Source organism: Heptranchias perlo, chromosome 7 (assembly GCF_035084215.1).
Source record: "Heptranchias perlo isolate sHepPer1 chromosome 7, sHepPer1.hap1, whole genome shotgun sequence".
NCBI lineage: Eukaryota > Metazoa > Chordata > Chondrichthyes > Hexanchiformes > Hexanchidae > Heptranchias > Heptranchias perlo.
In genome coordinates, this window is record NC_090331.1 from 405,030 (window position 1) to 429,238 (window position 24,209).

Here is a 24,209-nt window from a genome sequence, read left to right on the forward strand (position 1 = left end):
ATCTCCTCCTTTCTCTGCCCTAAGGAGAACAACCCCAGCTTCTCCACATAACGGAAGTCCCTCATCCCTGGTACCATTCTAGTAAATCTCCTCTGCACGCTCTGCAAGACCTTGACATCCTACCTAAAATGTGGTGCCCAGAATCGAACACAATTCTGTGGTCTAACCAGTGTTTTATAAAAGGTTTAGCATAACTTCCTTGCTTCTGTACTCTATGCCTCTATTAGTAAAGCCCAGGATCCCATATGTTTTTTTGACAACTGTATAAACTTGTCCTGCCACCTTCAAAGATTTGTGTACGTACACCCCCAGGCCTTTCTGTTCCACACACAGACACCACCATCACACGAGAGGACACCACCCACCAGGTGCACGGTTCATACTCCTGTGACTCGGCCAACGTTGTCTACCTCATACATTGCAGGAAAGGATGCCCCAGAGCATGGTACATTGGCGAGACCATGCAGACGCTGCGACAACGGATGAACAGACACTGCGCAACAATCGCCAGACAGGAGGGTTCCCTCCCAGTCGGGGAACACTTCAGCAGTCAGGGACATTCAGCCACCGACCTTCGGGTAAGCGTTCTCCAAGGCAGCCTTCGAGACACACGACAACGCAAAATCGTCGAGCAGAAATTGATAGCCAAGTTCCGCACCCATGAGGACGGCCTCAACCGGGATCTTGGGTTCATGTCACGCTACACGTAACCCCACCAGCGAACAAAAGCTATCTGTTTTTAATATAACGGGTCATTTGCTGGCTTTCTCTGCCTTCCGGATGTTTCTACCTCTCTGGTTTTTTTTCTGTTTGTTTTTTTTTGTTGACTGTATATTCGGGGGCTCTGTAGGTAACACCTCTCTGTCTGAACACTGTGATTGCCTTGGCAACGGGCAGTTGCAAAGACTATCTGTAATCACCATGTATTGTTCTGTGATTTATAAATGCGTAGGCTTCGAGGAGTTCCTGACATTTACCTGAGGAAGGAGGAAGCCTCCGAAAGCTTGTAAATTTCGAATAAAATCGTTGGACTATAACTTGGTGTTGTAAAATTGTTTACAATTGTCAACCCCAGTCCATCACCGGCATCTCCACATCATAGATATGCGGTAATTTTCAATGAATCTCGACACTCACCTGACAAAGGAGGAAGCCTCCGAAAGCTTGTGATTTTCAAATAAAACTGTTGGACTATAACCCGGTGTTGGAAGATTCCTTACCAATCTTTGTGTCATCGGCAAACTTAGATATGAGACTTTCTGTGCCTTCATCTAAGTCGTTAATAAATAGTGAATAATTGAGGCCCCAAGACAGATCCCTGCGGGACTCCACTAGTCACATCCTGCCAATGTGAGTATCTTCCCATTCTCCCTACTCTCTGTCACCTTTCGCTCAGCCAACTTTCTAACCAAGTCCGTACTTTTCCCTCGATTCCATGGGCTTCTATCTTAGCTAACAGTCTCTTATGTGGGACCTTATCAAATGCCTTCTGGATGTCCATATAAATAACATCCATTGAAATTCCCGTCCACTACTTTAGTCACCTCTTCAAAAAATTCAATCAGGTTTGTCAGGCACGACCTACCTTTCACAAATCCATACTGGCTCTCTCTGATTAACTGAAAATTCTCGAGGTGTTCAGTCACCCTATCCTTAATTATAGATCCAGCATTTTACCCACAACAGATGTTAGGCTAACTGGTCTATAATTCCCCGGTTTCCCTCTCTCTCCTTTCTTAAAAAGCGGAGTGATATGTGCAATTTTCCAATCTAGAGGGACAGTACCTGAATCGAGAGAACTTTGAAAGATTATAGTTAGGGCATCTGCAATGTGCTCACCTACTTCCTTTAAAACCCTGGGATGGAAACCATCTGGACCTGGGGATTTGTCACTCTTTAGTGCTATTATTTTCTTCATTACTGTTGCTTTACTTATGTTAATTTTATCAAGTCCCTGTCCCCGATTCAATATAAGTTTTCTTGGGATTTCCGGCATGCTATCCTCTTTTTTGACTGTAAATAATTTCCCCATTGTCAATGACAATATCCCCACTTGCAGTTTTTAAGGCCCAACCATCTTCAGCTGCTTCATCAATGACCTTCCCTCCATCATAAGGTCAGAAATGGGGATGTTCGCTGATGACTGCACAGTGTTCAGTTCCATTCGCAACCCCTCAGATAATGAAGCAGTCCGAGCCCGCATGCAGCAAGACCTGGACAACATCCAGGCTTGGGCTCATAAGTGGCAAGTAACATTCGCGCCAGATAAGTGCCAGGCAATGACCATCTCCAACAAGAGAGAGTCTAACCACCTCCCCTTGACATTCAACGGCATTACCATCGCTGAATCCCCCACCATCAACATCCTGGGGGTCACCATTGACCAGAAACTTAACTGGACCAGCCACATAAATACTGTGGCTACGAGAGCAGGTCAGAGGCTGGGTATTCTGCGGCGAGTGACTCACCTCCTGACTCCCCAAAGCCTTTCCACCATCTACAAGGCACAAGTCAGGAGTGTGATGGAATACTCTCCACTTGCCTGGATGAGTGCAGCTCCAACAACACTCAAGAAGCTCGACACCATCCAAGATAAAGCAGCCCGCTTGATTGGCACCCCATCCACCACCTTAAACATTCACTCCCGTCACCACCGGCGCACTGTGGCTGCAGTGTGCACCATCCACAGGATGCACTGCAGCAACTCGCCAAGGCTTCTTCGACAGCACCTCCCAAACCCGCGACCTCTACCACCTAGAAGGACAAGAGCAGCAGGTACATGGGAACAACACCACCTGCACGTTCCCCTCCAAGTCACACACCATCCCGACTTGGAAATATATCGCCGTTCCTTCATTGTCGCTGGGTCAAAATCCTGGAACTCCCTTCCTAACAGCACTGTGGGAGAACCGTCACCACACGGACTGCAGCGGTTCAAGAAGGCGGCTCACCACCACCTTCTCGAGGGCAATTAGGGATGGGCAATAAATGCTGGCCTCGCCAGCGACGCCCACATCCCGTGAACGAATTAAAAAAAAATCACTGCTCCTGACCACCCTCTTTTTCCGAATGTAACGATAAAAGTTCTTCGTATTGGTTTTGATATCCCTTGCAAGTTTCTTTTCATACTCTCTTTTTGTAGCTCTTACTATCTGTTTTGTGTCCCTTTGTTGATCTTTGTATCTTTCCCATTCGCCAGGATCTGTGCCATTTTTTTGCCTTTTTGTATGCCCTTTCCTTATGTCTTATACTGTCCCTCACCTCTTTCGTTGTCCATGGCTATTTTTTTTGGCAAGTAGAGTTCTTGTCCCTCAGGGGTATAAACCGATTCTGTATCACGTTAAATGTTTCTTTAAACATTTCCCACTGATCATCAGTCGTTTTACCCATTAACAGATTCGCCCAGTTTACTGTGGACAGTCTCTGTCTCATCCCATTGAAGTCGGCCTTACCCAAGTCTAGAATCTTACCAGCTGACTCACTTTTTTCCCTTTCAAACACTAAATTGAACTCGATCATGTTATGATCGCTCTTCGATCGATGTTCACGCACAGTTAAGCCGTTAACTAAATCTGGTTCATTACTCATTACTAAATCTAGTATGGCTTGCCCCCTTGTTGCCTCTCGGACATACTGCTGCAGAAAACTATCCCGGACACACTCAAGAAATTCACTACCTTTCTGTCAGTTACTAGTCTGCTTTTCCCAATCTATGTGAAGGTTAAAGTCGTCCATTAAGACCACTATGCCTTTGTTACAAGCTTGTCTAATCTCTGCATTTATACAATCTAGCACTTCAGAGCTGCTGCCAGGGGTCCTATACACAACTGCCACTATAGTCTTAGATCCTTTTCTATTTCTCAATTCAACCCATAAGATCTCTGTTGGCTGCTAACCTCTCATTATATCCTCCTTTATCATTGAAGTGATTTCATCTCCAATCACTGAGGCTACTCCCCCCCCGTTCCATTTTCCCTATCGCTCCTGTAGACCTTATAACCCGGTATATTTAGTTCCCAATCCTGACCATCCTGCAGCCGTGTCTCAGTAATAGCTATCATGTCATACCCTCCAATTTGAATTTGAACCTGTAGTTCATTTAATTTATTCCTTATACTTCGAGCATTTGTATATAGAACTCTTAGTTGGGCCACACACCCTCGCCTGATCTTCAGCTTTGATGCTGGGATAATCGCCTTACACCTTCTCGTTTTCACTTTATCTGTAGTGCCTAAAGTACACTTTCTTTCTGCTGCTCTACGCTTTTCCCTTTCACTTGTTCTTGAACAACTGTTTGTACTATTTGTATTGTACATTTCCCCTGGGTCTTCCCCTCTCTTGCTGCTTCAACTTTACTCCCTTCTGACTCCCCGCTCAGGTTCCCATCCCCCTGCCACTCTAGTTTAAACCTTCCCCAACAGCACTAGCAAACACCCCCGTGAGGACATTGGTCCTGGTCCTGCTCGGGTGTAACCTGTCCCGCTTGTACAGGTCCCACCTTCCCCAGAACCGGTCCCAATGTCCCAGGAATCTAAATCCCTCCATCCTACACCATCCCTGCAGCCACGCAGTCATCCTGTCTATTCTCCTGTTCCTATACTCACTAGCACGTGGCACTGGTAGTAATCCTGAGATCACTACCTCTGAAGTCCTGCTTCTAAATTTATCTCCTAACTCCTTAAATTCACCTTGCAGGACCTCATCCCTTTTTTTACCTATGTCGTTGGTACCGATATGGACCACGACTACTGGCTGTTTACCCTCCCCCTCCAGAATGTCCTGCAGCCGCTCCGCGGCATGCTCTTCTACACTCCTCATTGAACCAGGGTTGATCCCCTGGCTTGTTGGTAATGGTAGAATGTGGAATATGCTGGGCCATGAGGTTATGGATTGTGTTGGAATACAATTCTGCAGCTGCTGATGGCCCACAGCACCTCATGGCGGCCCAGTTTTGACCTCTAGATCCGTTCTGAATCTGTCCCATTTAGCACGGTGGTAGTGCCACACACTTTGTTGGTGTTCGCAGCGTGAAGACGGGACGTCGTCTCCACAAGGACTGTGCAGTGGTCACTCCTACCAATACTGTCATGGACAGATGCATCTGTAACAGGTACACTGGTGAGGACGAGGTCAAGTAGGTTTTTCCCCCGTGTTGGTTCGCTCATCACCTGCCGCAGGCCCAGTCTGGCAGCTATGTCTTTCAGGACTCGGCCAGCTCAGTCAGTAGTGGTGCTACCAAGCCAATCTTGGTGATGGACATTTAAGTCCCCCACCCAGAGTACATTCTGTGCCCTTGCTACCCTCAGTGCTTCCTCCAAGTGGTGCTCAACATGGAGGAGGACTAATTCATCAGCGGAGGGAGGGCAGTCGGTGGTAATCAGCAGGAGGTTTCCTTGCCCATCTTTGACCTGATGCCATGAGATTTCATGGAGTCCGGATTTCTCTACTACCACTTCCTTTACTGTGACATTGACAGCGTCCTCTTCTTTTGTGAAGACAGATGCAAAATACTCATTCAATACCTCAGCCATACCCTCTGCCTCCACAAGATGATCTCCTTTTTGGTCCCAAATTGGCCCCTCCCTTCCTTCTTCTATCCTTTTACTATTTATGTTTGTAAAATGTTTATAAATGTTCTTGCCTATCTCTCTTAACCTTCTGCAGATCTTCACCTCTACCTCTACCTCATTTCCACTTCTACCACATTGTTGGTCTGTAATTCAACCATTTTAACCATTTTCCATCCCATTCCTTAACTCTATCCGTAAGGATTGTGTCTTAACACAACACCCTAGAATATCCTTGCCTTCTAGCACTGTGATAGAATCATAGTTATAGTTTCATTTTAGATACAGTGCAAGAGGCCATTCAGCCCACCATGCTTATGCAGGCTCTTTGAAAGAGCTATCTAATTAGTCCCATTCCCTGTTCTTTCCACATAGCCCTGTAAATTTTTCCCTTCAAGTATTTATCCAATTCCCTTTTGAAAGTTACCATTGAATCTGCTTCCCTTTTAGGCATTACAAATCGCAGCAAAAAAATGTTTCCTCACGTCACTTCTGGCTCTTTTGCTGATCACCTTAAATTTGTCCCCTCTGGTTACCGACCCTTCTGCCACTGGAAACAGTTTCTCCTTATTTACGCTATCAAATCCGATCATGATTTTGAACACCTCCATGAAATCTCCTCTTAACCTTCTTTGTTCCAAGGAGAACAACCCCAGCTTCTCCACATAACTGAAGTCCCTCATCACTGCTACCATTCTAGTAAATCTCTTCTGCACCCTCTCTAAGGCCTTGACATCCTTCCTAAAGTGTGGTGCCCAGAATTGAACACAATGGGCTCGATTTTTGCACCCGCAATTGGGTGCGTTCGTGGTGGGGGGGCTGCGAAAATACAGGATTCCCGGGGCGGGTCTGGAGCCCAGCTCCAACCCGCCCACTTCCGGGTTCCCCAGTGACGCGCTGACATGCGCGCGCAGCCCTGGCATGTGGGACTCCCGCCGGCAATTAAAGCCGGCTGGGTGCCACTCAAAGTACTTAAACAGGTACTTCAGGTTGTTGACAGGCCTGATTGACCTGATATTTTAGGAGGGATGGGATTTTGAATTGAACTGAGACTGTTTCTCGTACTGGGGGAAACACTCCCAGTTCAAATGGACGTGTTGCAGCCATCAGCCTGTGGCAGCTGCAAAGGTCCATTTGACAGGTGAGGGGGGGTGGGGGGGGAGACCCTCACTCATTGCAGGAGGCCACTCTGTCACTTGGGACAAAGTTTGGCCTCCACCACCCTCCTCCTAACAATAAAATTCACCAACCTGCACACTTGCCCCGGGGTCCAGACACATGTACCGACTTTGCGGACCCCCTCAAATGTACATCTTCCGGATGGGGGCCGCCGTAGCTGCAGTCATGACCTCCTCGGAGGGCGAACAGCATCACCAGCCTCGCCGGCCATGCTGTCCACCTCTGACATGTGGAGCTCCACAACACAGTGCTGTGACACATCCACCTGCACAGCAGGAGGGAGGGCAACCGCAGAGAGAGGTGCATCGCAGAGGGCACTACCCTCGCCACAGGGTCCACAGACCGAGGATCAGCTTCCTGGACCTCTCTGAGCAGCAGTGCACACGGAGGCTCAGAGTCACTCGACATGTAGTCGTGGACATCTGCAGCCTCCTTCATGCTGAGCTGCTCCTGGCTGGCCCGAGCACCATCTTCTTACCTGTCGCAGTCAAAGTCACCACTGCCCTCAACAACTTCTCCTCCACATCCTTCCAGGGTGCCACCGGGGACATCGCCAACGTCTCTCAGTCAGCTGCACAAAAGAGCCCTGCAAATACACCTACACCCACTCTGCAGTGACACAATGGGTGGCACCAGGTGTGGGTCTTCATAGTGATCCTCAGGAAAGGGCATTATTGCACAAACCAGACAAGATGCGCAAAGACGTGGCAGTATTATCATAGAATCACAGAAGTTACAACATTGAAACAGGCCCTTCGGCCCAACATGTCCATGTCGCCCAGTTTATACCACCAAGCTAGTCCCAATTGCCTGCACTTGGCCCATATCCCTCTATACCCATTTTACCCATGTAACTGTCCAAATGCTTTTTAAAAGACAAAATTGTACCCGCCTCTACTACTGCCTCTGGCAGCTCGTTCCAGACACTCACCACCCTTTGAGTGAAAAAATTGCCCCTCTGGACCCTTTTGTATCTCTCCCCTCTCACCTTAAATCTATGTCCCCTCGTTATAGACTCTCCTACCTTTGGGAAAAGATTTTGACTATCGACCTTATCTATGCCCCTCATTATTTTATAGACTTCTATAAGATCATCCCTAAACCTCCTACTCTCCAGGGAAAAAAGTCCCAGTCTATCTAACCTCTCCCGAGAAGTCAAACCATCAAGTCCCGGTAGCATCCTAGTAAATCTTTTCTGCACTCTTTCTAGTTTAATAATATCCTTTCTATAATAGGGTGACCAGAACTGTACACAGTATTCCAAGTGTGGCCTTACTAATGTCTTGTACAACTTCAACAAGACATCCCAACTCCTGTATTCAATGTTCTGACCAATGAAACCAAGCATGCCGAATGCCTTCTTCACCACCCTATCCACCTGTGACTCCACTTTCAAGGAGCTATGAACCTGTACTCCTTGATCTCTTTGTTCTATAACTCTCCCCAACGCCCTACCATTAACGGAGTAGGTCCTGGCCCGATTCGATCTACCAAATTGCATCACCTCACATTTATCTAAATTAAACTCCATCTGCCATTCATCGGCCCACTGGCCCAATTTATCAAGATCCCGTTGCAATCCTAGATAACCTTCCTCACTGTCCACAATGCCACCAATCTTGGTGTCATCTGCAAACTTACTAACCATGCCTCCTAAATTTTCATCCAAATCATTAATATAAATAACAAATAACAGCGGACCCAGCACCGATTCCTGAGGCACACCGCTGGACACAGGCCTCCAGTTTGAAAAACAACCCTCTACAACCACCCTCTGTCTTCTGTCGTCAATCCAATTTTGTATCCAATTGGCTACCTCACCTTGGATCCCGTGAGATTTAAACTTATGTAACAACCTACCATGCGGTACCTTGTCAAAGGCTTTGCTAAAGTCCATGTAGACCACGTCTACTGCACAGCCCTCATCTATCTTCTTGGTTACCCCTTCAAAAAACTCAATCAAATTCGTGAGACATGATTTTCCTCTCACAAAACCATGCTGACTGTTCCTAATCAGTCCCTGCCTCTCCAAATGCCTGTAGATCCTGTCTCTCAGAATACCCTCTAACAACTTACCCACGACAGATGTCAGGCTCACCGGTCTGTAGTTCCCAGGCTTTTCCCTGCCGCCCTTCTTAAACAAAGGCACAACATTTGCTACCCTCCAATCTTCAGGCACCTCACCTGTAGCTGTCGATGATTCAAATATCTCTGCTAGGGGACCCGCAATTTCCTCCCTAACCTCCCATAACATCCTGGGATACATTTCATCAGGTCCCGGAGATTTATCTACCTTGATGCGCGTTAAGACTTCCAGCACCTCCCTCTCTGTAATATGTACACTCCTCAAGACATCACTATTTATTTCCCCAAGTTCCCTAACATCCATGCCTTTCTCAACCGTAAATACCGATGTGAAATATTCATTCAGGATCTCACCCATCTCTTGTGGTTCCGCACATAGATGACCTTGTTGATCCTTAAGAGGCCCTACTCTCTCCCTAGTTACCCTTTTGCCCTTTATGTATTTGTAGAAACTCACTGGATTCTCCTTTGCCTTATCTGCCAAAGCAATCTTATGTCCCCTTTTTGCCCTCCTGATTTCTCTCTTAACTCTACTCTGGCAATCTCTATACTCTTCAAGGGATCCACTTGATCCCAGCTGTCTATGCATGTCATATGCCTCCTTCTTCTTTTTGACTAGGGCCTCAATCTCCCGAGTCATCCAAGGTTCCCTACTTCTACCAGCCTTGCCCTTCATTTCATAAGGAATGTGCTTACCCTGAACCCTGGTTAACACACTTTTGAAAGCCTCCCACTTACCAGACGTCCCTTTGCCTGCCAACAGACTCTCCCAATCAACTTCTGAAAGTTCCTGTCTAATACCATCAAAATTGGCCTTTCCCCAATTTAGAATTTTAACTTTTGGGCCAGACCTATCATTCTCCATAGCTATCTTAAAACTAATGGAATTATGATCACTGGTCCCAAAGTGATCCCTCACTAACACTTCTGTCACCTGCCCTTCCTTATTTCCCAAGAGGAGGTCAAGTTTTGCCCCCTCTCTAGTCGGACCATCCACATACTGAATGAGAAATTCCTCCTGAATACACTCAACAAATTTCTCTCCATCCAAGCCCCTAATGCTATGGCATTGCCCAGTCAATGTTGGGAAAGTTAAAGTCCCCTACTATTACCACCCTATTTTTCTTGCAGCTGTCTGTAATCTCCTTACATATTTGCTCCTCAATTTCCCGTTGACTATTTGGGGGTCTGTAGTACAATCCTATCAAAGTGATCTCTCCCTTCTTATTTTTCAGTTCTACCCATATAGACTCAGTGGGCGAACCCTCGGATATATCCTCTCTCACTACTGCCGTGATGTTCTCCCTAATCAAGAACGCAACTCCTCCTCCTCTCTTACCTCCTGCTCTATCTTTCCTATAGCATCTGTACCCTGGAACATTGAGCTGCCAGTCCTGCCCCTCCCTTAGCCATGTTTCAGTAATAGCTATAACATCCCAGTCCCATGTACCCATCCATGCCCTGAGTTCATCTGCCTTGCCCATCAGACTTCTTGCATTGAAATAAATGCAGTTTAATCTAGACTTCCCTTGGTCTTTGCCCTGCTTTCTCAGACCATCTGTCCGGTCATGTTTTGTACACTCTCCCTTCCTGCCTTTTGTTTCTGTCACCACTTTACTTCCCACTGACTTCCTGCATCGGTTCCCATCCACCTGCCACATTAGTTTAAACCCTCCCCAACAGCACTAGCAAACACTCCCCCTAGGACATTGGTTCCAGTCCTGCCCAGATGCAGACCGTCCAATTTGTACTGGTCCCACCTCCCCCAGAACTGGTTCCAATGGCCCAGGAATTTGAATCCCTTCCTCTTGCACCATCTCTCAAGCCACGTATTCATCCTAGCTATCCTGTCATTCCTACTCTGACTAGCCCGTGGCACTGGTAGCAATCCTGAGATTACTACCTTTGAGGTCCTACTCTTTAGTTTAACTCCTAACTCCCTAAATTCAGCTTGTAGGACCTCATCCCGTTTTTTACCTATATCGTTGGTGCCTATATGCACCACAACAACTGGCTGTTCACCCTCCCCCTCCAGAATGTCCTGCAGCCGCTCCGAGACATCCCTGACCCTTGCACCAGGAAGGCAACATACCATCCTGGAGTCTCGGTTGCGTCCGCAGAAACGCCTGTCTATTCCCCTTACAATCAAGTCGCCTATCACTATAGCTCTGCCACTCTTTTTCCTGCCCTCCTGTGCAGCAGAGCCAGCCACGGTGCCATGAACCTGGCCACTGCCACCTTCCCCTGGTGAGCCATCTCCCCCAACAGTATCCAAAACGGTATACCTGTTTTGGAGTGAGATGACCGCAGGGAACCCCTGCACTGCCTTCCTACTCTTCCTCTGTCTGTTGGTCACCCATTCACTATCTCCCTCAGTAATTTTTATCTGTGGTGTGACCAACTCACTGAACGTGTATTGGTGACAATATAACATGTTATGTGAGTTGATCAGAAATTAAATATAGGTAAACACCATGACAAACCCTCAAACACCCTTCATGCTCACAACACGTTTGCCCTATGGTTCCTACTGCACATATGTGATGCATGCCCTGTGGCTGCAGCACAGGTAGTGGCAGGTTGAGTGAGGCTGACCATGAAAGAGATGCATGAGAGGGTGAGTATGAGATAGAGCCATGAGATTGTATGAGGATTGGGTTGAGTGGTCGTGGTGGGATGAGTACTGGCGAGGTGAATAAGTGCAGGTAAGATGAGGATGAGCTTTGAGCGGGTGTGAGGGTTGATGTGACAGAGTAGTGTTGGCAGTGCAGAAGGAGATGTGGGGTGGGGGCGGTTACGTGGCAGACGGAGTGTAGGGGAATGAGTAAGTGTACTCACTTTGGCTGACCTACTTAGGTCATTGAAGCGCCTCCTGCACTGTACGCAGGTGCACGATATGTTGGTGGTGCAGGTGACCTCCTCTGCCACCTCGAGCCATGCCTTCTTGGTGGGAATGATGTGGAGATACCGGTGATGGACTGGGGTGTACAAATGTAAGGAATCTTACAACACCAGGTTATCGTCCAACAGTTTTATTTGAAAATCACAAGCTTTCGGAGGCTTTCTCCTTCGTCAGGTGAGTGTCGGATTCCTTGAAAATTACTGCATATATATGTGACTATATAAAGGTTTAGCATCCTTCACTAACATTGCCACCCACCCCACTTTTGCCTTCCCTATCTCCCCTGAAAATGTTATAATCTGAATATTAAGTTCCCAGTCACTTAAGCCACATCCCCGTTACAGCTCCCATATAATATTCCTTGCTTTGTGCATCGTGTACATCCCACTCAATCCTTGCTCCAATATTTTTGGAATATTGATCTTTTTCCTGGTTTTCTCGTTTAACTTTCACTATCCCTTGCCTTCTAAAAAGTGTTTCATATTTCTTATTGTTTTAAAGCCTCTTTATTTCCCTCTCTGTTCTGGTAATATTTTCTCACTATTTATTTTAGTCCTATTCCAGCAGTTTTTTAATCCTGTTCTCCCTCTCCTCGTAGACTTTCCTCGTTCCGCCATATTAGTTTAATTCTTCCCCACTGCTCTAATTCCGTCTGCACTGTTTGGTACAGGAAACCATTATAACATCGGTCTCCATTGTATGAATCAGATACAAACTGCGCCAATCATTCAAAACTACCTTTTATTTTCTCATTTTTTTCATTTCGGATTGATGGGTAAGAACCTCTTCAACAGAGGTACACGGTTGTGTAATGAATGCTGGAGCAGCGTTCCAAATCGTGCAAAAGTTCTCGCAGCTTGAGCAGTTGATCACTGGGCATGAACCCATGTCTTTTTCTTCTTTTAGTTCCGAGATCCTCTCCCCTCTCCTCCATTTGGACAGGTTTAGTTTACATCATATCAAGCTGCAAAAACAAACACATGTGAGAAATAGATCCAAACAGGACTGGATAAAAACAGCCAGTACTGGATCCAGTTCCTCCCCTTGTTTGGCCAGATCCCTCTCCTGTGATCCTGTTTATTTTCTAATATTAAACATAGAAACATAGAAAATAGGAGCAGAAGTAGGCCATTCGGCCCTTCGAGCCTGCTCTGTCATTCAATATGATCATGGCTGATCCTCTATCTCAATACCATATTCCCGCTCTCTCCCCATACCCCTTGATGCCTTTTGTGTCCAGAAATCTATCTATCTCCTTCTTAAATATATTCAGTGACTTGGCCTCCACAGCCTTCTGTGGTAGAGAATTCCACAGGTTCACCACCATCTGAGTGAAGAAATTCTCCTCATCTCAGTCCTAAATGTCCTACCCCATATCCTGAGACTGTGACCCCTCGTTCAAGACCAGGGGAAATTGTTTACTCTTATCAGTTCATCCTCCGAACGATCCTGATTTGATTCATTTCTATCACAATCCATTTCCTTTTCTTTCACTCTCTCGTTCTCTCAAAACTGGAAATGCAAATGTCACCAAAACCGATGCCATTATAATGGCAAATTAAGGCAATGGAACTAGTAATGGTACCAGTAATGGAACAAGTGCTCGTTGAGGTTGGGGAAATCAGTGCTGGGCAGCTGAACAACATGTGGAAGCAAATAGGTTTATAGCACAGAAGGAGGCCATTCAGCCCATTGAGTCTAGGCGAGCTCTTTGCTGGATCAATTGAAAACTAATCCCACTATCTCCCCATTTTTACCAATCGAAAACTAATTTCACTGCCCCACTCTCTCCCCATAGCCCTGCATCAATCCCAAACCAGCAGCGGCAGCTGAGGTAATGAAGCGCAAGGAGAGGGGGCGCGAGCATCAGGGAGAGAGGCTAAAAAAAAATACCCAAAGTGACGTCAGCACAAGGGAAGGAGCTGACTGGTCAGTAGCTGGTGAGTGTTTTTTTTTGTCCAGATCAGGGACAAGTCTTAAGTTTACTTCTGGTAAGTTTAGTTAGGAGTCTAATAAATAGAGGCATTGCAGGGCACCTCAGTCACATCGAATGCACATCCTGGACCACGTGGGAACTCCAGGATGCTTCCTATATCCTGGACAACCACATGTGCAGCAAGTGTCATCAGCTGGAGGAGCTCAAGCTCCGGGTTTTGGAGCCTGAGCAGCAGCTGGCGTCACCGCAGTGCATCCGCAAGGCTGAGAACTACGTGGATAACACGTTTCAGGAGGTGGTCACCCCGCAGCTTAAGAGTGTGCAGGCAGTGGGGGACTGGGTGACCGCCAGACAGACAAGGATGACCAGGCAGGTAGTGCAGGAGTCCCCTGAGTGCATCTCACTCTCTAACCGGTGGTGAGGGCAATGGTTCCTCTGGGGAGTACAGCCAGAGCCAAGTCCACGGCACCATGGGTGGCTCAGCTGTACAGGGTGGGAAAGAGAAGGAAAGTCAGAAAAGCAATAGTGATAGGGGATTCAATAGTTAGGGGAACAGACAGGCGTTTCTGCAGCCGCAGACGTGATTCTGGGATGGTATGTTTTCTCCCTGGTGCCAGACTGGTCGAAAAAGTAAAAGCCCATGGGATCCAAGGGAAAGTGGCTAGTTGGAGCCAAAATTGGCTCAATGGGAGGAAGCTAATGGTATTTGTTGATGGGTGTTTTTGCGACTGGAAGGCTGTTTCCAGTGGGGTCCTGCAAGGCTCAGTACTAGGTCCCTTGCTTTGTGTGGTATATATTAATGATTTAGACTTGAAAGTGGGGGGCTTGATCAAGAAGTTTGCAGATGATACAAAAATTGGCCATGTGGTTGATAGTGAGGAGGAAAGCTGTAGACTGCAGGAAGATATCAATGGACTGGTCAGGTGGGCAGAAAAGTGGCAAATGGAATTCAATCCAGAGAAGTGTGAGGTAATGCATTTAGGGAGGGCAAACAAGGCAAGGGAATAGACAATAAATGGGAGGATACTGAGAGGTGTAGAGGAAGTGAGGGACCTTGGAGTGCATGTCCACAGATCCCTGAAGGTAGCAGGACAAGTAGATAAGGTGGTTAAAAGGCATACGGGATACTTTCCTTTATTAGCCGAGGCACAGAATATAAGAGCAGGAAGATTATGCTAGAACTGTATAAAACATTGGTTAGGCCACAGCTTGAGTACTGCGTACAGTTCTGGTCACTACATTACAGGAAAGATGCGATTGCACTAGAGAGCGTACAGAGGAGATTTACAAGGATGTTGCCAGGGCTGGAGAATTTTAGCTCTGAGAAAAGATCGGACAGGCTGAAGATGTGGGTACGGTTCTTAATGAATACTTTGCATCGGTCTTCACAAAAGAGGGGGACGATGCAGATATTGTAGTTAAGGAGGAGGAGTGTGAAATATTGGCTGGGGTAAATATAGTGAGAAAGGAAGTATAAAGGGGATTAGCATCTTTGAAAATAGATAAATCACCAGGCCCAGATGAAATGTATCCCAGGCTGTTAAGAGAAGCAAGGGAGGAAATAGTGGAGGGTCTGACCATCATTTGCCAATCCTCTCTGGCTCCAGGTGTGGTGCCGGAGGACTGGAGGACTGCTAATGTTGTTTAAAAAGGGAGAAAGGGACAGACCGAGTAATTACAGGCTAGTCAGCCTAATCTCGGTGGTGGGCAAATTATTGGAAAAAATTCTGAGGGACAGTATTAATCGTCATTTAGAAAGGCACGAATTAATCAAGGACGGTCAGCATGGATTTGTTAAGGGAAGGTCGTATCTGACTAATTTGATTGAATTTTTTGATGAGGTAACAAGGAGGGTCAGTAAGGATGCCGCATTTGATTTAGTCTGCATGGATTTTGACAAGGTCTCACATGGCAGACTGGTCAAAAAAGTACAAGACCATGGGATCCAAGGGAAAGTGGCAAGTTGGATCCAGAATTGGCTCAGTGTTAGGAAGCAAAGGGTAATGATCAACAGGTGTTTTTATGACTGGGAGGCTGTTTCCAGTGGCATTCTGCATGGCTCAGTACTAGGTCCATTGTTTTTTTTAAATCAATGATTTAGACTTAAATGTAGGCGGCATGATTAAGAAGTTGCACATGTTGGCCATGTGGTTGATAGTGAGGAACAAAGCTGTACACTACAGGAAGATATCAATGGACTGGTCAGGTGGGCAGAAAAGTGGCAAATGGAGTTCAATCCGGAGAAATGTGAGGTAATGTATTTGGGGAGGGCAAACAAGGCAAGGGAATACACAATAAATGGAAGGATACTGACAAGTGTAGAGGAACAGAGGGACCTTGGAGTGCATGTCCACAGATCCCTGAAGGTAGCAGGACAAATCGATAATCTTGCAACCCTTGTGGATAAGTGCGGGGACTGCGGGGAAGATGAGCAAACTGACCACGGCACCGTGGTACAGGAAGCTGTTCAAGTGGGGGGGGGGTGCGGGGAGTAAAAAGGAAGGTGGTTGTAATAGGCGGCAGTATAGTTAGGGGGATAGACACTGTTCTCTGCAGCCAGGAGCATGAGTCCCGAAGGCTATGTTGCCTACCCGGTGCCAGGATTAAGGACATCTCCTCCGGGCTGGAGAAGAACTTGGAGTGGGAGGAGGAGGAGCCAGTTGTCGTGGTCCACGTAGGTACCAATGACTTAGGTAGGACTAAGAGAAAGGTTCTGCTGAAAGAGTTTGAGCAGCTAGGGGCTAAATTAAAAAGCAGAACCACGAAGGTAATAATTACCTGAGCCACGAGCAAATTGGCATAGGGTCAATAGGATCAGGGAGATGAATGCGTGGCTCAAAGATTGGTGTGGGAGAAGTGGGTTTCGATTCGAGGGGAATCGGCACCAGTACTGGGGAAAGAGAGCTGTTCCGTTGGGACAGACTACACCTGAACCATACACCATACTGGGACTAGAGGTCCAGCAAATCGAATAACTAGGGAGGTAGATAGGGCTTTAAACTAAATAAGGTGGGGGGGGGGGGGGGGGAGGGTCCCGATGGAGAGAGATCTAGAATGCTGAAGAGAAAAGACAAGGAAGCAGTGCAGGAAAGTGATTGGGGTAAGGATAACCAGATTGTGTCACAGAATCATAGAAGTTACAACATGGAAACAGGCCCTTCGGCCCAACATGTCCATGTCGCCCAGTTTATACCACTAAGCTAGTCCCAATTGCCTGCACTTGGCCCATATCCCTCTATACCCATCTTACCCATGTAACTGTCCAAATGCTTTTTAAAAGACAAAATTGTACCCGCCTCTACTACTGCCTCTGGCAGCTCGTTCCAGACACTCACCACCCTTTGAGTGAAAAAATTGCCCCTCTGGACCCTTTTGTATCTCTCCCCTCTCACCTTAAATCTATGCCCCCTCGTTATAGACTCCCCTACCTTTGGGAAAAGATTTTGACTATCGACCTTATCTATGCCTGTCAGCAAGGGACAGAGCATACAAACAAAAGACAACAAATAGGGTCCAGGTAAGAAAAAATGGTAGTAAGACAAATAGGGCCATAGTACAAAAAAATGTTAAGATGTCTAAAAATATTAAAAAGACAAGTCTAAAGGCACTGTATCTGAATGCACGAAGCATTTGTAATAAGGTAGACGAATTAACAGCGCAAATAGATGTAAACGGATATGATATAATAGCAATAACAGAGACATGGCTGCAGGGTGACCAAGGCTGGGAGCTGAATATCCAAGGGTATTCGATATCGCGGAAGAAACAGGCAAAAAGGAAAAGGAGGTGGGGTGGCATTGTTAGTAAAGGATGAAATCAGAGCAATAGTGAGAAAGGTTATTGGCTCAGAAAATCAAGATGTAAAATCAGTCTGGGTGGAGTTAAGAAGCACCAAGGGGCAGAAAACAATGGTGGGAGTTGTCGATAGGCCTCCAAACAGTAGTGGTATTGTAGGGGATGGGATCAGACAGGAAATTAGAGATGCATGTAACAAGGGTACCACAGTAATCATGGGTGACTAATCTACATATAGGCTGGCCAAACCAAATTAGCAATAATACTGTGGAGGATGAATTCCTGGAGTGTGTACGAGATGGTTTTTTAGACCAGTACGTTGAGGAGCCAACCAGGGAACAGGCTATCCTAGATCAGGTATTGTGCAATGAGAAGGGGCTAATTAATAATCTTGTTTGGCGGGGTCCGTTAGGGAAGAGTGACCATAACATGATAGAATTCTTCATTAAGATGGAAAGTGAAGTAGTCCAATCCGAAACTAGGGTCCTAAATCTAAACCAAGGAAACTACGAAGGTATGAGGAGTGAGTTGGCTATGATAGATTGGGAAGCTTCATTAAAAGGCATGACGGTGGATAGGCAATGGCTAACATTTAAGGAACGAATGCATGAATTGCAACAATTATACATTCCTTTCTGGCGCAAAAACACAATAGGAAATGCGGCCCAACCATGGCTAACAAAAGAAATTAATGATAGTATTAGATCCAAAGAGGAGCCATATAAAGTTGCCAGAAAAAGTAGCAAGCCTGAGGAATGGGAGCAGTTTAGAATTCAGCAAAAAAAGGACCAAGAGATTGATTAAGAGAGGAAAAATAGAGTATGAGAGTAAACTTGCAAGGAACATAAAAGTGGACTGTAAAAGCTTCTACAAGTATGTAAAAAGAAAAAGATTAGTGAAGACAAATGTAGGTCCCTTACAGTCAGAAACGGGAGAATTTATAATGGGGAACAGGGAAATGGCAGAGCAATTAAACAAATACTTTGGTTCTGTCTTCACGGAAGAGGACACAAATAACTTCCCAGAAATACTAGGGAACCAAGGGACTAGTGAGAAGGAGGAATTAAAGGAAATTAGTATTAGTGAAAAAAAGTGCTGGAGGAATTAATGGGACTGAAAGCCGATAAATCCCCAGGGCCTGATAATCTGCATTCCAGAATACTAAAATAAGTAGCCATGGAACTGCTGGATGCATTAGTTGTCATCTTCCAAAATTCTATAGATTATGGAACAGTTCCTGCAGATTGGAGGATGGCAAATGGAACCCCACAATTTAAAAAAGGAGGGAGAGAGAAAACAGGGAACTACAGACCGGTTAGCCTAACACCAGTAATAGGGAAAATGCTAGAGTCCATTATAAAGGATGTAATAACAGGACACTTAGAAAATATCAACGGGATTAGACAAAGTCAACATGGATTTATGAAAGGGAAATCATGTTTGACAAACTTACTGGAGTTTTTTGAGGACGTAACTAGTAGAATAGATAAGGGAGAACCAGCGGATGTGGTTTATTTGGATTTTCAGAAGGCCTTTGATAAAGTCCCACAAAAGAGGTTAGTGTGCAAAATTAAAGCATATGGGATTGGTGGTAATATACTGGCATGGATTGAAAATTGGTTAACAGACAGGAAAGAGAGAGTAGGAATAAATGGGTCTTTTCGGGGTGGCAGGCAGTGACTGGTGGGGTACCGCATGGATCAGTGCTTGGGCCCTAGCAATTCGTAATATATATCAATGATTTGGTTGAGGGAACCAAATGTAATATTTCCATGTTTGCTGACAACACAAAACTAGGTGGGATTGTGAGTTGTGAGGAGGATGCAAAGAGGCTTCAAGGCGATTTAGACAAGTTGAGTGAGTGGGCAAATACATGGTAGATGCAGTATAATGTGGATAAATGTGAAGTTATCCACTTCGGAAGGAAAAACAGAAAGGCAGAGTATTATTTAAATGGTGATAGATTGGGGAATATTGATTATACAAAAGGACCCATGTGTCCTTGTACACCAGTCACTGAAAGCAAACATGCAGGTGCAGCAAGCAGTTCGGAAGGCAAATGGTATGTTGGCCTTCATTGCAAGAGGATTTGAGTACAGGAGCAAGGATGTCTTACTGCAGTTATACAGGGCCTTGGTGAGACCACACCTGGAGTATTGTGTGCAATTTTGGTCTCCGTACCTAAGAAAGGATATACTTGCCATAGAGGGAGTGCAGCGAAGGTTCACCAGACTGATCCCTGGGATGGCAGGACTGTCGTATGAGGAGAGATTGGGTCGATTCGGCCTGTATTCATTCGAGTTTAGAAGAATGAGAGGGGATCTCATTGAAACATATAAAATTCTGACAGGGCTAGACAGACTGGATGCAGGAAGGATGTTTCCCCTGGCTGGGGGGTCCAGAACGAGGGGTCACAGTATCAGGATACGGGGCAGGACATTTAGGACGGAGATGAGGAGAAATTTCTTCACTCAGAGGGTGATGAACCTGTGGAATTCTCTACCACAGAAGACTGTAAAGGCCAAGTCACTGAATATATTTAAGAAGGAGCTAGATAGATTTCTTGACACAAAAGGCATCAAGGGGTATGGGGAGAGAGCGGAAATATGGTATTGAGATAGAGGATCAGCCATGATCATATTGAATGGCGGAGCAGGCTCGAAGGGTTGAATGGCCTACTCCTGCTCCTATTTTCTATGTTTCTATAAGGTGGTTAAGGCAGTTTACGGGATACTTTCCTTTATTAGCTGAGGCATAGAATATAAGATTGGTGTCGGAGAAATAGGTTTTGATTCACGTGGCACTGGCATCAGTACTGGACAAAGTGGGAGCTGTACCATTGGGGCGGCCTTCATCTGAACCGTGCTGGGGCCAGTGTTCCAGCGAATCATATAAATGGGGCAGTTGAGAAGGCTTTAAACTAAATAATGGGGGCGAGGGATCAAGTAAGGGAAGATGTGATAAATTAAAGAATGAAAACAAGGCAAGACAGCAAGGTAGCAATAAGAGAAATGATAATCTGAGGGTGGCAGGAAGGCACAGAGCATGCAAACTTAAGAGTGCGCCAGCAGATAAGATTAGAGGTTGCAAAAATAGTAAAAAGACAGCACTAAAGGCTTTGTGTCTGAATGTGCGTAGCATTCCTAACAAAATAGATGAATTGACAGCTCAAATAGAAATAAAAATGTACGATCTGATAGCCATTACAGAGAAATGGCTGCAAGATGACAAAGGCTGGAACCTGAATATTCAAGGGTACTTGACATTTCAGAAGGACAGGAAGCTCAGAAAAGGTGGAGGGGTAGCTCTGTTAATTAAGGATGACATGAGTATAATGGAGAGAAATGACCTTAGTTCTAAAGACCAAGATGTAGAATCAGTTTGGGTAGAGATAGGAAATAGTAAAGGCAAGAAGTCACTTGTGCGAGTAGTTTATAGGCCCCCTAACAGTAACCACACTGTAGGACAGGGTATACAGGAAGAAATAATGGGGTCTTGTGAGAAAGGAACAGCGATAATCATGGGTGATTTTAATCTACATATAGATTGGAAGAATCTGATTGGCAAAGGTAGCCTGGAAGATAAGTTCATAGAGTGCTTTTGGCACAGTTTCTTAGAGCAGCACATTCTAGAGCAAACCAGAGAGCAGGCTATTCCAGATCTGGTAATGTGTCATGAGACAGGACATTGTAAAGGAGCCTCTAGGTAGCAGTGATCACAATATGATTGAATTTCGCATTCAGTTTGAGGGAGAGAAGAGTAAGTCTAAGACTAGTGTTTTTAACTTAAATAAGGGTAATTATGAGGGCATGAAGACAGAGCTGGCTAAAGTGAACTAGGAAATTAGGTTAAGGGATACGTCAGTAGAGATGCAGTGGCAGACATTTAATGAGATATTTCATAACACTCAGCAAAGATACATTCCAGTGAGTGAGAAAGAAAGACTCTCGGGGAATGACGTACCATCCGTGGCCAACTAAGGAAGTTAAAGATAGAATCAAATTGAAAGAAAAAGCATACAATTCCACGAAGATTAGTGGCAGGTCAGAAGATTGGACAGAATATAAAAAACAGCAAAGAATGACTAAAAGAATAATAAGGAGAGAGAAATTAGAGTACGAGAGAAAGCTAGCTAGAAATATAGAAACAGATAGTAAGAGTTTCTACAGGTATTTAAAACGGAAAAGAGTAAGTAAAGTGAGTGAGCGTTGGTCCTCCAGAGATAACTGTGAATCAAGAGGTGAAGGGAGGGAGGAACTTAAAACATTTACAATCACCAGGGAAAGGGTTTTGAAAAAATTATTAGAATTAAAATCTGACAAGTCCCCAGATCCTGACAGAATTCATCGTAGGGTCTTAAAAGAAGTCACTGCAGAGATAGTAGATGCATTGGTATTAATTTTTCAAAATTCTGTAGATTTTGGAAGGGTCCCATCAGATTTGAAAATAGCGAATGTAACTCCTCTATTCAAGAAAGGAAGGAGTCAGAAAGCAGGAAACTACAGGCCAGTTAGCTTAACATCTGTCATAGGGAAAATGCTAGAATCTATTATTAAGGTGATTATAGCAGGGCACTTAGAAAATCTCAATGCAATCAGGCAGAGTCAACACAGCTTTGTGAAAGGGAAATCGTGTTTGACTAATTTATTAGAGTTCTTTGAGGAAGTAACAAGCAACGTGGATAATTGGGATCCTGTGGATGTGGTGTACGATCGAGGGAAAAGTACGGACTTGGTTAGGAAGTTGGCTGAGTGAAAGGCGACAGAGAGTAGGGATAATGGGAAGGTACTCACATTGCAGGATGTGACTCGTGGAGTCCCGCAGGGATCTGTCTTGGGGCCTCAATTATTCACAATATTTATTAACGACTTAAATGAAGGCATAGAAAGTCTCATATCTAAGTTTGCCGATGACACAAAGATTGGTGGCATTGTAAGCAGTGTAGATGAAAACATAAAATCACAAAGGGATGTTGATAGATTAGGTGAATGGGCAAAACTGTGGCAAATGGAATTTAATGTAGGCACATGTGAGGTCATCCACTTTGGATAGTTCAGGATACTTTCTAAATGGTAAAAAGTTAAAAACAGTGGATGTCCAAAGGGACTTCGGGGTTCAGGTACATAGATCATTGAAGTGTCATGAACAGGTGCAGAAAATAATCAATAAGGCTAATGGAATGCTGTCCCTTATATCTAGAGGACTAGAGTACAAGGGGGCAGAGGTTATGCTGCAGCTATACAAAACCCTGGTTAGACCACACCTGGAGTACTGTGAGCAGTTCTGGGCACCGCATCTTCGGAAGGACATATTGGCCGTGGAGGAAGTGCAGCGTAGGTTTACTAGAATGATACCCGGACTTCAAGGGTTAAGTTACGAGGAGAGATTACACAAATTGGGGTTGTATTCTCTCGAGTTTCGAAGGTTAAGGGGTGATCTGATCGAAGTTTATAAGATATTAAGAGGAACAGATAGGGTGGATAGAGAGAAACTATTTCCGCTGGTTGGGGATTCTAGGAGTAGGGGACACAGTCTAAAAATTAGAGCCAGACCTTTCAGGAGTGATATTAGAAAACACTTCTATACACAAAGGATGGTAGAAGTTTGGAACTCTCTTCCGCAAATGGCAATTGATACTAGCTCAATTGCTAAATTTAAATCTGAGATAGATAGCTTTTTGCCAACGAAAAGGTATTAAGGGATATGGGCCAAAGGCAGGTATATGGAGTAGATCACAGATCAGCCATGATCTTATCAAATGGCGGAGCGGGCTCGAGGGGCTGAATGGCCTACTCCTGTTCCAATGTTCCTACTTGGATTTCTAGAAGGCTTTTGACAAGGTGCCACATCAAAGGTTACTACACAAAATAAGAGCTCATGGTGTCGTGGATATCATATTAGCATGGATAAAGGATTGGTTAGCGAACAGGAAACAGAGAGTAGGCATAATTGGATTATTTTCAGGTTGGCAAGATGTAATGAGTGGAGTGCCACAGGGATCAGTGCTTGGGCCTCAACTATTTACCATCCATATCAATGACTTGGAAGAAGGGACCGAATGTGTGGTTGCTAAATTTGCTGATGACACAAAGGTAGGTAGGAAAGTAAGAGGACATAAGGAGTCTGCAAAGGGACATAGATAGGTTAAGTGAGTGGACAAAAATTTGGAGTATAATGTGGGAAAATGTGAACTTGTCCACTTTGGCAGGAGGAATAGAAAAGCAGTATATTATTAAAATAGAGAGAGATTGCAGAACTCTGAGGTACAGAGGGATCTGGGAGTCCTCGTACATGAATCACAAAAAGTTACTGTGCAGGTACAGCAAGTTATTAGGAAGGCAAATGGAATGTTGTAATTTATTGCAAGGGGAATGGAATATAAAAGTAGAGATGTTTTGCTACAGTTGTACAGGGTATTTAAAAAAAAATTCGTTCATGGGATGTGGGCGTCGCTGGCAAGGCCAGCATTGATTGCCCATCCCTAATTGCCCTTGAGAAAGTGGTGGTGAGCCGCCTTCTGGAACCGCTGCAGTCCGTTTGGTGAAGGTTCTCCCACAGTACTGTTGGATAGGGAGCTCCAGGAATTTGACCCAGTGACGATGAAGGAACAGCGATATATTTCCAAGTCGGGATGGTGTGTGACTTGGAGGGGAACATACAGGTGGAGTTGTTCCCATGTGCCTGCTGCCCTTGTCCTTCTAGGTGGTAGAGGTCGTGGGTTTGGGAGGTGCTGTTGAAGAAGCCT

The 24,209-nt window shown here is 45.3% G+C and overlaps 1 protein-coding gene across 2 annotated transcripts in view; it reads right to left on the reverse strand.

The window, feature by feature from the left end:
• Positions 1-24,209, reverse strand: part of xrcc5 (X-ray repair complementing defective repair in Chinese hamster cells 5) — a 487,392-nt gene that overhangs the window by 148,531 nt on the left and 314,652 nt on the right. Inside the window, exon 21 of one of the 2 annotated variants that reach the window (XM_067986923.1) lies at positions 12,458-12,697. The exons of the other annotated variant lie outside the window; for it this stretch is intronic. Within the exon in view, the coding sequence (XP_067843024.1) occupies positions 12,683-12,697 (15 nt within the window). The 3' untranslated portion in view covers positions 12,458-12,682. Of the gene's footprint in view, positions 1-12,457; positions 12,698-24,209 lie in introns of those variants that run through there. 2 annotated transcript variants of the gene reach the window in all.